Source organism: Panulirus ornatus, chromosome 28 (assembly GCF_036320965.1).
Source record: "Panulirus ornatus isolate Po-2019 chromosome 28, ASM3632096v1, whole genome shotgun sequence".
NCBI lineage: Eukaryota > Metazoa > Arthropoda > Malacostraca > Decapoda > Palinuridae > Panulirus > Panulirus ornatus.
The window spans coordinates 5508011-5525353 of NC_092251.1; the positions used below are offsets into that span (position 1 = coordinate 5508011).

General features: G+C 42.1%; 2 protein-coding genes across 3 annotated transcripts in view; both read right to left on the bottom strand.

Annotated features, from left to right (window-relative positions):
* LOC139757779 (uncharacterized) overlaps positions 1-12641 on the bottom strand; it is a 38971-nt gene extending 26330 nt beyond the window's left edge. For both annotated transcript variants that reach the window (XR_011714705.1, XM_071678567.1), the window contains exons 1-2: positions 12511-12641; positions 5602-5986 (exon numbers count right to left, since the gene is read on the bottom strand). Coding sequence is in view for 1 of the 2 variants with exons in the window: in XM_071678567.1 (XP_071534668.1) it covers positions 5602-5736 (135 nt within the window). In the remaining variant the exon portion in view is untranslated. The remainder of the gene's footprint in view (positions 1-5601; positions 5987-12510) is intronic.
* A 742-nt stretch (positions 12642-13383) lies between these two features.
* Positions 13384-17006, bottom strand: LOC139757700 (protein O-linked-mannose beta-1,2-N-acetylglucosaminyltransferase 1-like). The gene has a single exon (XM_071678450.1). It carries the CDS (start codon positions 16828-16830, stop codon positions 15307-15309), a length of 1524 nt encoding a protein of 507 aa, XP_071534551.1. The 5' UTR covers positions 16831-17006; the 3' UTR covers positions 13384-15306.
* Between the last annotated feature and the right edge of the window lie 337 nt (positions 17007-17343).

Sequence of the window (17343 nt, forward strand, 5' to 3'; positions counted from 1 at the left end):
AGCCCCAGCCCCCATGGATGATGAACTGCTAAGAGGACATGACCAGTTGCCACGACCAGGATTCAAACCTATGCAAGTTTGATCCCAGGCAGCCTATGCATGCATGACAGTCAATAGAACTTGACAAATTCTCCATGGAGGTCTGTAAATGAGAATTTGCACTGCAGCAGAATGCCTACTGTAAACAAATAAAACCTATCTACCCTCTTTAAACAATATTCTATCATTCTACTATAATGCATCAACTATCACAAACAATCTATCCACTTCTTAAACTGGGGTAAATTCAGTAAATCATAAATATAGTGAAAATTATGACTACATTTCATATATACAACAAAAGGTCTGACATACTTGTCTGAATAATATCCAGTGGAACTCCAATTTTTTCATACCACCTTCCAAATGAGTAAATGCCGCATCTCAAGTTTTCTCATTTCATTTCATTTGTGTACATTAATAACTACAAGAACCATAAGCTCACAATACAGAATGTTTTGAAGATATGAATTCTCGCAAATAAATACATATATATTTATTTTTTTTTTTTTTTTTTTTTTTTTTTTTTTTATACTTTGTCGCTGTCTCCCTCGTTTGCGAGGTAGCGCAAGGAAACAGACGAAAGAAATGGCCCAACCCCCCCCCCATACACATGTACATACACACGTCCACACTCGCAAATATACATACCTACACAGCTTTCCATGGTTTACCCCAGACACTTCACATGCCCTGGTTCAATCCACTGACAGCACGTCGACCCCTGTATACCACATCGTTCCAATTCACTCTATTCCTTGCCCTCCTTTCACCCTCCTGCATGTTCAGGCCCCGATCACTCAAAATCTTTTTCACTCCATCTTTTCACCTCCAATTTGGTCTCCCACTTCTCCTCGTTCCCTCCACCTCCGACACATATATCCTCTTGATCAATCTTTCCTCACTCATTCTCTCCATGTGCCCAAACCATTTCAAAACACCCTCTTCTGCTCTCTCAACCACACTCTTTTTATTTCCACACATCTCTCTTACCCTTACATTACTTACTCGATCAAACCACCTCACACCACACATTGTCCTCAAACATCTCATTTCCAGCACATCCACCCTCCTATGCACAACTCTATCCATAGCCCACGCCTCGCAGCCATACAACATTGTTGGAACCACTATTCCTTCAAACATACCCATTTTTGCTTTCCGAGATAATGTTCTCGACTTCCACACATTCTTCAAGGCTCCCAGAACTTTCGCCCCCTCCCCCACTCTATGATTCACTTCCACTTCCATGGTTCCATCCACTGCCAGATCCACTCCCAGATATCTAAAACACTTTACTTCCTCCAGGTTTTCTCCATTCAAACTTACCTCCCAATTTACTTGACCCTTAACCTTACTGTACCTAATAACCTTGCTCTTATTCACATTTACTCCTAACTTTCTTCTATCACACACTTTACCAAACTCAGTCACCAGCTTCTGCAGTTTCTCACATGAATCAGCCACCAGCGCTGTATCATCAGCAAACAACAACTGACTCACTTCCCAAGCTCTCTCATCCACAACAGACTGCACACTTGCCCCTCTTTCCAAAACTCTTGCATTCACCTCCCTAACAACCCCATCCATAAACAAATTAAACAACCATGGAGACATCACACACCCCTGCCGCAAACCTACATTCACTGAGAACCAATCACTTTCCTCTCTTCCTACACATACACATGCCTTACATCCTCGATAAAAACTTTTCACTGCTTCTAACAACTTGCCTCCCACACCATATATTCTTAGTACCTTCCACAGAGCATCTCTATCAACTCTATCATATGCCTTCTCCAGATCCATAAATGCTACTTATAAATCCATTTGCTTTTCTAAGTATTTCTCACATACATTCTTCAAAGCAAACACCTGATCCACACATCCTCTACCACTTATGAAACCACACTACTCTTCTCCAATCTGATGCTCTGTACATGCCTTCACCCTCTCAATCAATATCCTCCCATATAATTTACCAAGAATACTCAACAAACTTATACCTCTGTAATTTGAGCACTCACTCTTATCCCCTTTGCCTTTGTACAATGGCACTATATATATAAACCATGGAAAGTTCTGTGGGGCCTGGATGTGGAAAGGGAGCTGTGGTTTCGGGCATTATTGCATGACAGCTAGAGACTGAGTGGAACGAATGGGGCCTTTGTTGTCTTTTCCTAGCGCTACCTCGCACACATGAGGGGGGAGGGGGACATTATTCCATGTGTGGCGAGGTGGCGATGGGAATGAATAAAGGCAGACAGTGTAAATTGTGTGCATGTGTATATATGTATGTGTCTGTGTGTGTATATATATATATGTACATTGCGTGTGTGGATGTGTATGTATATACATGTGTATGGGGGTGGGTTGGGCCATTTCTTTCATCTGTTTCCTTGCGCTACCTCGCAAACGCGGGAGACAGCGACAATGCAAAATAATAAATATATATATATATATATATATATATATATATATATATATATATATATATATATATATATATATATATATATATATTCATGTGAGAAACTGCAGAAGCTGGTGAGTGAGTTTGGTAAAGTGTATGAAAGAAGAAAGTTAAGAGTAAATGTGAATAAGAGCAAGGTTATTAGGTACAGTAGGGTTGAGGGTCAAGTCAATTGGGAGGTAAGTTTGAATGGAGAAAAACTGGAGGAAGTAAAGTGTTTTAGATATCTGGGAGTGGATCTGGCAGTGGATGGAACCATGGAAGCGGAAGTGAATCATAGGGTGGGGGAGGGGGCGAAAATCCTGGGAGCCTTGAAGAATGTTTGGAAGTCGAGAACATTATCTCGGAAAGCAAAAATGGGTATGTTTGAAGGAATAGTGGTTCCAACAATGTTGTATGGTTGCGAGGCGTGGGCTATGGATAGAGTTGTGCGCAGGAGGGTGGATGTGCTGGAAATGAGATGTTTGAGGACAATGTGTGGTGTGAAGTGGTTTGATCGAGTAAGTAATGTAAGGGTAAGAGAGATGTGTGGAAATAAAAAGAGCGTGGTTGAGAGAGCAGAAGAGGGTGTTTTGAAATGGTTTGGGCACATGGAGAGAATGAGTGAGGAAAGATTGACCAAGTGGATATATGTGTCGGAGGTGGAGGGAACGAGGAGAAGTGGGAGACCAAATTGGATGTGGAAAGATGGAGTGAAAAAGATTTTGTGTGATCGGGGCCTGAACATGCAGGAGGGTGAAAGGAGGGCAAGGAATAGAGTGAATTGGATCGATGTGGTATACCGGGGTTGATGTGCTGTCAGTGGATTGAATCAGGGCATGTGAAGCGTCTGGGGTAAACCATGGAAAGTTGTGTGGGGCCTGGATGTGAGAAGGGAGCTGTGGTTTCGGGCATTATTGCATGACAGCTAGAGACTGGGTGTGAACGAATGGGGCCTTTGTTGTCTTTTCCCAGTGCTACCTCGCACACATGAGGGGGGAGGGGGATGGTATTCCATGTGTGGCGAGGTGGCGATGGGAATGAATAAAGGCAGACAGTGTGAATTGTGTGCATGGGTATATATGTATGTGTCTGTGTGTGTATATATATGTGTACATTGAGATGTATAGGTATGTATATTTGTGTGTGTGGACGTGTATGTATATGTATTGTGTATGGGGGTGGGTTAGGCCATTTCTTTCGTCTGTTTCCTTGCGCTACCTCGCAAACGCAGGAGACAGCGACAAAGCAAAATAAAAAAATATAAAAAATAAATATATATATATATATATATATATATATATATATATATATATATATATATATATATATATATATTTATATATATATATATATATATATATATATATATATATATATATATATATATATATATATATATATATTGTATTGTTGACTGGTTGGTAAGGTTATTTAATGTATGTATGACTCATGGTGAGGTGCCTGAGGATTGGCGGAATGCGTGCATAGTGCCATTGTACAAAGGCAAAGGGGATAAGAGTGAGTGCTCAAATTACAGAGATATAAGTTTGTTGAGTATTCCTGGTAAATTATATGGGAGGGTATTGATTGAGAGGGTGAAGGCATGTACAGAGCATCAGATTGGGGAAGAGCAGTGTGGTTTCAGAAGTGGTAGAGGATGTGTGGATCAGGTGTTTGCTTTGAAGAATGTATGTGAGAAATACTTAGAAAAGCAAATGGATTTGTATGTAGCATTTATGGATCTGGAGAAGGCATATGATAGAGTTGATAGAGATGCTCTGTGGAAGGTATTAAGAATATATGGTGTGGGAGGAAAGTTGTTAGAAGCAGTGAAAAGTTTTTATCGAGGATGTAAGGCATGTGTACGTGTAGGAAGAGAGGAAAGTGATTGGTTCTCAGTGAATGTAGGTTTGCAGCAGGGGTGTGTGATGTCTCCATGGTTGTTTAATTTGTTTATGGATGGGGTTGTTAGGGAGGTAAATGAAAGAGTTTTGGAAAGAGGGGCAAGTATGAAGTCTGTTGGGGATGAGAGAGCTTGGGAAGTGAGTCAGTTGTTGTTCGCTGATGATACAGCGCTGGTGGCTGATTCACGTGAGAAACTGCAGAAGCTGGTGACTGAGTTTGGTAAAGTGTGTGGAAGAAGAAAGTTAAGAGTAAATGTGAATAAGAGCAAGGTTATTAGGTACAGTAGGGTTGAGGGTCAAGTCAATTGGGAGGTGAGTTTGAATGGAGAAAAACTGGAGGAAGTGAAGTGTTTTAGATGTCTGGGAGTGGATCTGGCAGCGGATGGAACCATGGAAGCGGAAGTGGATCATAGGGTGGGGGAGGGGGCGAAAATTCTGGGGGCCTTGAAGAATGTGTGGAAGTCGAGAACATTATCTCGGAAAGCAAAAATGGGTATGTTTGAAGGAATAGTGGTTCCAACAATGTTGTATGGTTGCGAGGCGTGGGCCATGGATAGAGTTGTGCGCAGGAGGATGGATGTGCTGGAAATGAGATGTTTGAGGACAATGTGTGGTGTGAGGTGGTTTGATCGAGAGAGTAATGTAAGGGTACGAGAGATGTGTGGAAATAAAAAGAGCGTGGTTGAGAGAGCAGAAGAGGGTGTTTTGAAGTGGTTTGGGCACATGGAGAGAATGAGTGAGGAAAGATTGACCAAGAGGATATATGTGTCGGAGGTGGAGGGAACGAGGAGAAGAGGGAGACCAAATTGGAGGTGGAAAGATGGAGTGAAAAAGATTTTGTGTGATCGGGGCCTGAACATGCAGGAGGGTGAAAGGAGGGCAAGGAATAGAGTGAATTGGAGCGATGTGGTATACCGGGGTTGACGTGCTGTCAGTGGATTGAATCAAGGCATGTGAAGCGTCTGGGGTAAACCATGGAAAGCTGTGTAGGTATGTATATTTGCGTGTGTGGACGTATGTATATACATGTGTATGGGGGGGTTGGGCCATTTCTTTCGTCTGTTTCCTTGCGCTACCTCGCAAAAGCGGGAGACAGCGACAAAGTATAATAAAAAAAAAATATATATATATATATATATATATATATATATATATATATATATATATATCCTTTACACAAATAGTAAACCTTAAAAAACATACCTGATAAACAAAACATTTAACCCACAGCAATACTCGCTGTACATGGTTGTGGAGAGAAAATTGAATTATAGCCTTCCCTGGCAAAAAGATCTCTTCGACTATTCCAATTTGACTAAAAAGGTATTTTTCTGTCATCTTATTTTACTCTTGTGTATGGCTGTATGGCTGGTAGGAATGTCTTCATCACACAAATAATTCAGAGATTGGGAGACATGCTGTATTTTGGTTACTGAAGTAACAAATGAACAGCTCGGATTGGAAGATGTAACAGAACACAAATCCAGTGATCTAACTGACTGAACAGCTAAGGATATTTGAATACTGCGTTATGTTCACAGGATGAGAGGCAGGTTGACTGTTGCAAGATGGCAGCAAATCTGAAGTCCTGAAATCAAAATCAGTAACAGTTCAAGAAAATCACTTATAAATGAGAAAGAACACAAAAATAAAATTAAAATATCAGAAATTAAAATGTCATACGTAAAACTAATAACACTTTTCATCTAAACAAGATATATATATTAAAAAAATTTCACATTATTTAAACAAGATATTCTATAGATGTTAAACCTTTTTTTAACTACAAGAAAAATAATGCAAACAGCATAACATCAAGACAGCACCTACTTAAATAAACAATTATGCTTGAAAACATACAACCAAATCATTAAGATGCAGTAATACCTAACTTGATGGTTTGGTTTTTGTTTTTCAAAAATAAATGTTTACATTTCGAGTGTTGCAATTCTAACTTGTCAATATCACTGCATAACATATCAAAGGGTTCGTTTATAGGTAGAAGAACAGTAGTCTAAGTGAAGTAAGAACTTTTAACACATGCTACTTTTGGTATCATGGGTGGTTAGTACTATGTTTCTCTTGTAAATCAAAAATAAATGTGACAAGAAAGACAAAACTAATGTAAGATACCAAGCCTATAATAACTTTCCTTAAGTAATGCAATCCAAAGATTTGTTGACTGTCCTGAGAGGTGATTAGCACAGCAAGAAAAGTCCATAGTTTTCAAAAAAAAAAAAAAAAAATAAAAAGGAAAAATGAAACAAATCCCACCAAAAGTTGCATCATGTACTTTTTTGTGTGTCATAATTCTGCTTTTAATGGTTCACGACTAAAAGGTGTCCTAAGATGAATATATAATATGGTTTCAATTCCCTACAAAGTGGGCAAAGCCTCGATGCACAAAAAAATTTGGTTTTATATATTTATCTAATCTATCAATTTATTTACTTGGCTTTGTCACTGTCTCCCGCGTTAGCGAGGTAGCACAAGGAAACAGACAAAAGAATGGCCCAACCCACCCACATACACATCCATACACGCAAATATACATACCTATACATCTCAACGTATACATATATATACACACACAGACATATACATATATACACATGTACACAATTCATACTGTCTGCCCTTATTCATTCCCATCACCACCCCGCCACACATGAAATAACAACCCCCTCCCCCCTCATGTGTGCTAGGCAGCGCTAGGAAAAGACAATAAAGGCCACATTCATTCACACTCAGTCTCTAGCTGTCATGTAATAATGCACCCGAAACCACAGCTCCTTTCCACATCCAGGCCCCACACAACTTTCCATGGTTTACCCCAGACGCTTCACATGCCCTGGTTCAATCCATTGACAGCACGTCGACCCCAGTATACCACATCGTTCCAGTTCACTCTATTCCTTGCACGTCTTTCACCCTCCTGCATGTTCAGGCCACGATCACTCAAAATCTTTTTCACTCCATCTTTCCACCTCCAATTTGGTCTCCCACTTCTCCTCGTTCCCTCCACCTCTGACACATATATCCTCTTGGTCAATCTCTCCTCACTCATTCTCTCCATGTGACCAAACCATTTCAAAACACCCTCTTCTGCTCTTTCAACCACACTCTTTTTATTACCACACATCTCTCTTACCCTATAATTACTTACTTGATCAAAACACCTCACACCACATACTGTCCTCAAACATCTCATTTCCAGCACATCCACCCTCCTGCACACAAATCTATCCATAGCCCATGCCTCGCAACCATACAACATTGTTGGAACCACTATTCCTTCAAACATACCCATTTTTGCCTTCCGAGATAATGTTCTCGACTTCCACACATTCTTCAATGCTCCTAGAACTTTTGCCCCCTCCCCCACTCTATGATTCACTTCCGCTTCCATGGTTCCATCCGCTGCCAAATCCACTCCCAGATATCTAAAACACTTTACTTCCTCCAGCTTTTCTCCATTCAAACTTACCTCCCAATTGACTTGACCCTCAACCCTACTGTACCTAATAACCTTGCTCTTATTCACATTTGCTCTCAACTTTCTTCTTTCATACACTTTACCAAACTCAGTCACCAGCTTCTGCAGTTTCTCACATGAATCAGCCACCAGCGTTGTATCATCAGCAAACAACAACTGACTCACTTCCCAAGCTCTCTCATCCAAAACAGACTGCATACTTTCCCCCCTTTCCAAAACTCTTGCATACACCTCCCTAACAACCCCATCCATATACAAATTAAACAACCATGGAGACATCACACACCCCTGCTGCAAACCTACATTCACTGAGAACCAATCGCTTTCCTCTCTTCCTCCACGTACACATGCCTTACATCCTCGATAAAAACTTTTCACTGCTTCTAACAACTTGCCTCCCACACTATATATTCTTAATACCTTCCACAGAGCATCTCTATCAACTCTATCATATGCCTTCTCCAGATCCATGGTTATATTTATATATATATACATATATATATATAGGGTGCGTAAGACAAGGGAGCAAATGGGAACTTCAGTGAAGGGCGTAAATGGGGAGGTGATAACAAGTAGCGGTGATGTGAGAAGGAGATGGAATGAGTATTTTGAAGGTTTGTTGAATGTGTCTGATGACAGAGTGGCAGATATAGGGTGTTTTGGTCGAGGTGGTGTGCAAAGTGAGAGGGTTAGGGAAAATGATTTGGTAAACAGAGAAGAGGTAGTAAAAGCTTTGCGGAAGATGAAAGCCGGCAAGGCAGCAGGTTTGGATGGTATTGCAGTGGAATTTATTAAAAAAGGGGGTGACTGTATTGTTGACTGGTTGGTAAGGTTATTTAATGTATGTATGACTCATGGTGAGGTGCCTGAGGATTGGCGGAATGCGTGCATAGTGCCATTGTACAAAGGCAAAGGGGATAAGAGTGAGTGCTCAAATTACAGAGGTATAAGTTTGTTGAGTATTCCTGGTAAATTATATGGGAGGGTATTGATTGAGAGGGTGAAGGCATGTACAGAGCATCAGATTGGGGAAGAGCAGTGCGGTTTCAGAAGTGGTAGAGGATGTGTGGATCAGGTGTTTGCTTTGAAGAATGTATGTGAGAAATACTTAGAAAAGCAAATGGATTTGTATGTAGCATTTATGGATCTGGAGAAGGCATATGATAGAGTTGATAGAGATGCTCTGTGGAAGGTATTAAGAATATATGGTGTGGGAGGCAAGTTGTTAGAAGCAGTGAAAAGTTTTTATCGAGGATGTAAGGCATGTGTACGTGTAGGAAGAGAGGAAAGTGATTGGTTCTCAGTGAATGTAGGTTTGCGGCAGGGGTGTGTGATGTCTCCATGGTTGTTTAATTTGTTTATGGATGGGGTTGTTAGGGAGGTAAATGCAAGAGTCCTGGAAAGAGGGGCAAGTATGAAGTCTGTTGGGGATGAGAGAGCTTGGGAAGTGAGTCAGTTGTTGTTCGCTGATGATACAGCGCTGGTGGCTGATTCATGTGAGAAACTGCAGAAGCTGGTGACTGAGTTTGGTAAAGTGTGTGGAAGAAGAAAGTTAAGAGTAAATGTGAATAAGAGCAAGGTTATTAGGTACAGTAGGGGTGAGGGTCAAGTCAATTGGGAGGTGAGTTTGAATGGAGAAAAACTGGAGGAAGTGAAGTGTTTTAGATATCTGGGAGTGGATCTGTCAGCGGATGGAACCATGGAAGCGGAAGTGGATCATAGGGTGGGGGAGGGGGCGAAAATTTTGGGAGCCTTGAAAAATGTGTGGAAGTCGAGAACATTATCTCGGAAAGCAAAAATGGGTATGTTTGAAGGAATAGTGGTACCAACAATGTTGTATGGTTGCGAGGCGTGGGCTATGGATAGAGATGTGCGCAGGAGGATGGATGTGCTGGAAATGAGATGTTTGAGGAAAATGTGTGGTGTGAGGTGGTTTGATCGAGTAAGTAACGTAAGGGTAAGAGAGATGTGTGGAAATAAAAAGAGCGTGGTTGAGAGAGCAGAAGAGGGTGTTTTGAAATGGTTTGGGCACATGGAGAGAATGAGTGAGGAAAGATTGACCAAGAGGATATATGTGTCGGAGGTGGAGGGAACGAGGAGAAGAGGGAGACCAAATTGGAGGTGGAAAGATGGAGTGAAAAAGATTTTGTGTGATCGGGGCCTGAACATGCAGGAGGGTGAAAGGAGGGCAAGGAATAGAGTGAATTGGAGCGATGTGGTATACAGGGGTTGACGTGCTGTCAGTGGATTGAATCAAGGCATGTGAAGCGTCTGGGGTAAACCATGGAAAGCTGTGTAGGTATGTATATTTGCGTGTGTGGACGTGTGTATGTACATGTGTATGGGGGGGGGGGGGTTGGGCCATTTCTTTCGTCTGTTTCCTTGCGCTACCTCGCAAACGCGGGAGACAGCGACAAAGTATAAAAAAAAAAAAAAAAAAAAAAAAAAAAAAAAAATATATATATATGGTGTGGGAGGCAAGTTGTTAGAAGCAGTGAAAAGTTTTTATCGAGGATATAGGGCATGTGTACGTGTAGGAAGAGAGGAAAGTGATTGGTTCTCAGTGAATGTAGGTCTGCGGCAGGGGTGTGTGATGTCTCCATGGTTGTTTAATTTGTTTATGGATGGGGTTGTTAGGGAGGTGAATGCAAGAGTTTTGGAAAGAGGGGCAAGTATGAAGTCTGTTGGGGATGAGAGAGCTTGGGAAGTGAGTCAGTTGTTGTTCGCTGATGATACAGCGCTGGTGGCTGATTCATGTGAGAAACTGGAGAAGCTGGTGACTGAGTTTGGTAAAGTGTGTGAAAGAAGAAAGTTAAGAGTAAATGTGAATAAGAGCAAGGTAATTAGGTACAGTAGGGTTGAGGGTCAAGTCAATTGGGAGGTAAGTTTGAATGGAGAAAAACTGGAGGAAGTAAAGTGTTTTAGATATCTGGGAGTGGATCTGGCAGCGGATGGAACCATGGAAGCGGAAGTGGATCATAGGGTGGGGGAGGGGGTGAAAATCCTGGGAGCCTTGAAGAATGTGTGGATGTCGAGAACATTATCTCGGAAAGCAAAAATGGGTATGTTTGAAGGAATAGTGGTTCCAACAATGTTGTATGGTTGCGAGGCGTGGGCTATGGATAGAGTTGTGTGCAGGAGGATGGATGTGCTGGAAATGAGATGTTTGAGGACAATGTGTGGTGTGAGGTGGTTTGATCGAGTAAGTAACGTAAGGGTAAGAGAGATGTGTGGAAATAAAAAGAGCGTGGTTGAGAGAGCAGAAGAGGGTGTTTTGAAATGGTTTGGGCACATGGAGAGAATGAGTGAGGAAAGATTAACCAAGAGGATATATGTGTCGGAGGTGGAGGGAACGAGGAGAGGTGGGAGACCAAATTAGAGGTGGAAAGATGGAGTGAAAAAGATTTTGTGTGATTGGGGCCTGAACATGCAGGAGGGTGAAAGGAGGGCAAGGAATAGAGTGAATTGGACTGATGTGGTATACCGGGGTTGACGTGATGTCAGTGGATTGAATCAGGGCATGTGCAGCGTCTGGGGTAAACCATGGAAAGATGTGTAGGTATGTATATTTGCGTGTGTGGACGTATGTATATACATGTGTATGGGTGTGGGTTGGGCCATTTCTTTCGTCTGTTTCCTTGCGCTACCTCGCAAACACGGGAGACAGCGACAAAAAAAAAAAAAAAAATATATATATATATATTTATATATATATATATAAAGCCAAGCTAAACCAGCTTAATACATTGTGTGAATCTAAATCTGATTGGAAGAGCTTATGTAGCCAGGGTACCCAGCCATTTAATGTCAAAGCTTAGAGAGCCAGGTCACCTAGTAGCCTGAATGATAGTTGAAACATACCAGTATTATTAGTCTTCCCCCACCCCTCCTCCCTAAGCTACCCTACTTTTACATCAATAAACCTTACAGAGTTTCCCTTTTTCCCAAATTTAGCTTCAATAAAGTTAATAAAGACTTTTATCCTCAATATAATGTACCCTGGCTAAACAATTTATTCCTTACACGTAAGCAATGTTGATAAGGTTAAAGTTTCAGGTATAATTCCAACACAAAGGCACTTTTCATTTCTTTTTTTTTTCATACAAAAAACTACAAAATCATTTTCAGTCATTAGATTTATGGACCTAATAATCATACAACGGCTTTAAACTCACACACGCTAGCACTCATGAAGTAGGCAAGGCCTAGAAGCAAGAGGAAAGTGTGAGGTAAAACGAAAATATCAGTGATATTCATAAACCAATTTAACTTCACCTACCATGAACACAGCTTAACTAAACCTTGCCTAATGTAGCCATATTTCAATTTTCTGTTGACGACCTTTAATTTTCTGTGGAAGCAGGCGAGACAGGTACCAATTTTGACACTTTAGCATAGTCGACAACATGGGTCAGAACGTGATATGGAGTTTATAACTTTTACTATACAAAAGTATATCGACAGTGTAATGGGTTAAGAAAAATATGGGATAAAAGTTGAAAGGAATGATAAGACCTTTCCATGTTTACATATGCTTCGATAGTTCAAAATATAGGTAAAATAACGGTGTCCTTCCTTAACTACTGTCAAATAATGATACAGGAATTCATATCTACCTCACATATATCCACAACAATGACTGTCAATCATTCAGAGAGAAATAAGCTCAAAATTGAGATGTAAACAGAGTGGTTATCAACACGTCAGAAGGCGTATACCAACAGTACGTTCAAGCAGTGTTGCCAACCCGAAAATTCATGTTTACTCAAAATATCCCTAAAAAAAAATCATGAAAAGTCCCTAGGTGTCCCTGCGTACAAAGTCCCCATGCCTGTCCCTACACGAATTAAACTTATTTTTCAACGAGAAACTCACATTAAATGTTACTTATGAAGTGATTAACAGGCTTTATGGAGAAAATTAAACCCAATAACGAACGCAATGAAATTTTATTTAATGTTTATAACAGAAAAGTAAGTCATTTTCTTCTAATATGCATCCGATTTTCTAAATTCATCTCATGACTTAAGAGAAAACAAAATTTACATAGCTTGTTTTTATTACAGATAACTTGAAAATGTTTCACCGCTTTGGTAGATCCTTTGCAAGGGTGAAAATACAAAGCATCTATCTATCTATCTATCTATCTATCTATCTATCTGTATATATATATATATATATATATATATATATATATATATATATATATATATATATATAATGAAAGGAATAGAAAATAAGCAAAGAGATGTCGCATTTCGTAGCATAATATCGGAAGTGGATATTTATCCTCAGCTCCAGTGAAACAGATTATAACGCAAAATTTCATGATCAGATTTCATTCATAATTATCAGCATAGCAGGATAACTAACTTAAGACCTGAATGGAGTGACAACAGAAAAGCATTACTCTATGTGATCATACATTTGTTGGTTAAGAAGTGCCAAGTGTCTCTCTTCAATCTGCTTTGCAAAAATCAAGGCTTCATATTAGAATTGATAAATGCTAAGGAATCTAATAACTCAGGTGCCACCTATTCCTCTTTTTTGTCTTTGCGATCTGCCATTGGAATGTGGCAAAGTTAGGCTGAGCTTTGCTAGAGAGGCGACCTTCCTAAAAATATACTGGTATGAAAAATCCCTTAGCTTGGAAAGATACAGCCAAAATTCCTCACTGCTTTTCTTACGAATCAGGTTATGTTTATCAGCATTGAAATATGTTGGCAAATCCTCCCACTCTTCCTAAATATCACTCTAGATTCTACTAGATGTCCATATATCATCATTAAATTGTCCAGCTCTGGTAGAGTTTTCCTCGTATCAAAATCAAATGCAGTCTTAGGATATATGAATTTCATTTCCTTCAACAAAGGATCGAAGTGAGGAAACTTTTTTTTTGGAGCTCAACAAATGTTGTCTGATAAAGGGAGAGACATCTCATCCTGAAATGCTTATTATTTTCATCAAGAGAAGCCAAAATTGACTCCCATTCACTTCGTAAATTTCTTGAGGTTTTACCTGCAGCAGTATTGAGAGAATAACGTATGCATCTTATTGCAATGAAACTCTAATCTGCTTCCATCTGTAACTTTGTCATAAGAGTATTGTTCTTCCCAACTAAAACACTTAAATTGTCTGCTGCCATAGCAGTGATATCACTCAAAGGTATTTCTTATGCTACAAAGCATGACTTGACAACATTAGATAAGAGTTTCAGATGAGCTTTCATCATGAGATGTACTTTCTAAAAGTTGAGTTTGTAATTACTTTCATCATCACAGAAATACATAGCCAACACAGCCACAATCTTTATATATGTGAGTACCCTTATCTACTAAAATGAAAAACTTGTTATTTCTCAAAAATTCTATCAATTTGTTGTTATCTGCCTCTGTTATTACATTTTTCACAGTAGGTGAATACTTTGTTGTGTAAATTTACGTCTTTGACAATATCTGAATCAGAGATAACTAGTTTCAAAGTTTCTACTAAGTGATCTAATAGTCCATAGAAATGTTCTGCAAACAAACCACTTTAAATAATCTCCTTACGTCCCTACGCCTTTGAAAATTAGTCAAAAGTCCCTAGGCTTAGGGACATGCCCCTAGTTGACAACACTGGCCCATTGTGTCTACCCTTCACGTACAACCAATGAATGGTGCGCAAAATCCAGGTGCGTGTGTTCCAGTGAGCCTGCAACAAATCAAGCACCAGCTACAGAAAGCAGCAAGGCTCCAGACCAAGAGGAATGTCCAACGATGCCGAATCCCTGTCAGTCAAGTGGTACATGTTACCCACGTTGTTGGAGCCACCATGTAACGCTAGAGGCATAAACAGGAAAGCCCTGATCAATCTACACCGTCTACGACTGGAGTACCAATATAGCTGGCAAAAAATTGACGGCATCATCAGAGACTGCGTGTACTGTCGGGAGCCGTCAACGCTGCCCAATGGAAAACTACATGCTGGACTGCGAAGGGACACAAAGTCTCCGCGCAAGAGTCCCTGAGTTCAGAGGGGAAGAACGCTCCAAATGAAGAAAAATGAACGATGTTGGGTTGGCAAAACTTGAAAGAAAAAAATGAACGATAAGATCCAAGTCATTTAAACGTGAAATATTGTGAAATGCAGGTTATATTGAACTGTTGCAGTCAGCATCTGGAGACCCACATAGAGGAACGACGGGACATTATTTTAAACTAACCAAACCAAAACAGAAGCAGGATAAGAAGCAGAAGTGTATAGCTGGTAGTCACAGAATAAATGCAGCCAGGAATAAATACGAAAGGTACTTGCTGCTGAGGGATAGCAGGTGTCACTGCCAGTCCTCCTTAACACGCTACAACTCTTTCTTACAGGTAAAATACACGCACACACACACACACACCTATGTATCAGAGGAGCAACGTGAACTACACAGTCGACAGCTCCTTCATGAGGATCCGTGACGTGACATTCACATTGGCGATGATAGATGTCCCCGCGTCCCGTGCCTGAGTGTAGTTACTCATCTGTTCAAACTCCTGGTCGGTCAGTGCGTCGGCGTCCCACAGTGGGACGGTACTGGGCCGCAGGTGGGAGTAGTGGGAGTAAGGAACTCCCACTAAGTAGAGCGTAGCACTTTCAGCGAAGCGGACGATAGCGATCCCCTGGTGGTGGCCCTGCTCCGACAGGGACCACATCCCCAAACACTCAGTCGGCTGGAAGTACTGGTACGGGTCCGGCCTTCCGGTACCGTCCCTCAACATGTCCAGCTTGTAGTAGAAGACGTAGTGAGGTGAGGTGGGCGTGTCAGGCAGAAAAGTGGCTCTACAGGGATTGCCTCGAAGAGGTATGGCCGCACTGATGTTCCGGCTTAGGTCGTGACGCCACGTCGTCAGCCGCAGCCTAGCTACGTTCCGCAGCGCGATTGGCGCTTCCCTGACTAGCACCATCGACATGGGGCCCTTCTCCTTCCGGTAGGGATCGGTGTTGACCCCCATGCCGAAGTGGAGAGTTCGGGTTATCTCTGGAAACACGCATTCGCGGCCCTTTCGTACATTCATATACAGCCAGAAGTCGTAGAAGGCCGTGTTGTGTGTGCTGACATCCTCCCACAGGGCGAGGGCTTCCCTTACGAAGTCTAAGGTGACGCCGTAACCCCACTCCACCTGAACTGCCCCGCGGAATACCCGAGTGCTGTCAAAGGCAAGACCTTGCAACCCCATGGCCGAGTGCCCGTTGACGCAGTAGAGCGTGGGATCCGCATCCAGCAGCCATAACGTCTGACTCATGAAGGAAAAGAAGTCAGGGGAGACCTCGATGTCTTCATCGAGGAATATGACCGCCGGGGCGTCTGGGAACTTGTTAGCCACGAGACGGAAGACGTCGCGGTAATACCAGAAGAGCCTGTTGTTGCCTTGTCCGCGCAGGGTGAGTGTGGTGAAGGTGACGTTCATGAGCTGCAGAAGTTGCGTTGTGGATGGCGTGGCGTCACCGAGCACGACCTCGACGTTGTTGTGTTCTGCCCCTGGTGCTCTGAGGAGTGTGGTGAGGCTGTGGTAGAGATACTGGTGCCGGTTGCCCGCTGTTACCACCACCGGAACCCGAGCCAGGGCAGTCTGGTAGGTCACAGGAGGTGGAGTGGGTGGGGGCAGCGCGTCGGGGCTGACCTCGTCACAGAGGCCGCCCATAACACCGTGGGCGGCGCAGTACTGCCACCGCCTGCTGTCAGAGATGTCAGGCCCTGGCATGCATGACAGAGGGAGAACAACATGAGCGTGGTGTGTGGCGTTATCTTGCAGGATGGCTGTCTCGGAGATGGTGCGTCCGCCTTTGACGAAGACCCACGTCCAGAGCGCGCTGGGAGGTAGGTGGGTGACGAAGAGGGACCCGAGTCGCGCGAGGTAGTTTGCCGCCTGACGGAGCCCTACGGTGCCAGTCATCGACACCGCCATCACCACAAAGCGGCCCGGTGCAACGCGTGACACATGCCACTCCAGGTCTTTCCAGTGCGCCCAGTACTGACCCAGTGGGAACACCTGTAGTGACCCGATAAAAAGCAATAGAAAAAAAAGACACTTTTTGACATTATCTTGCGCACTACAGTTAAATCAACATTCACCCACAGAAGCTTCTGCATGTACTGCACGCCTTATATCCTTACCTTTCTCATTATAACTCAAATAAAAGAGCAATTTCTTCTTGGCCTAGGGTGTGTGTGTGTGTGTGATGTTTGTACAAGCATATCAGTATAAGACACGGTGCATGCATATATACAGGGTTAAGAGACGGGTCAACACGAGTACAAAAACATGCAAAAATCACACGATACTCAACGTCAAAACAGATTCACATTACAGATCCACCTGTCTGTAATACTTGGCAGCACATACCTTGTGGAATATAAGAGAAACATTTCGCTGGTTGAGGACAGAGAGGGTGATGCCTTTGTCTGGCGTGGGTAAGGC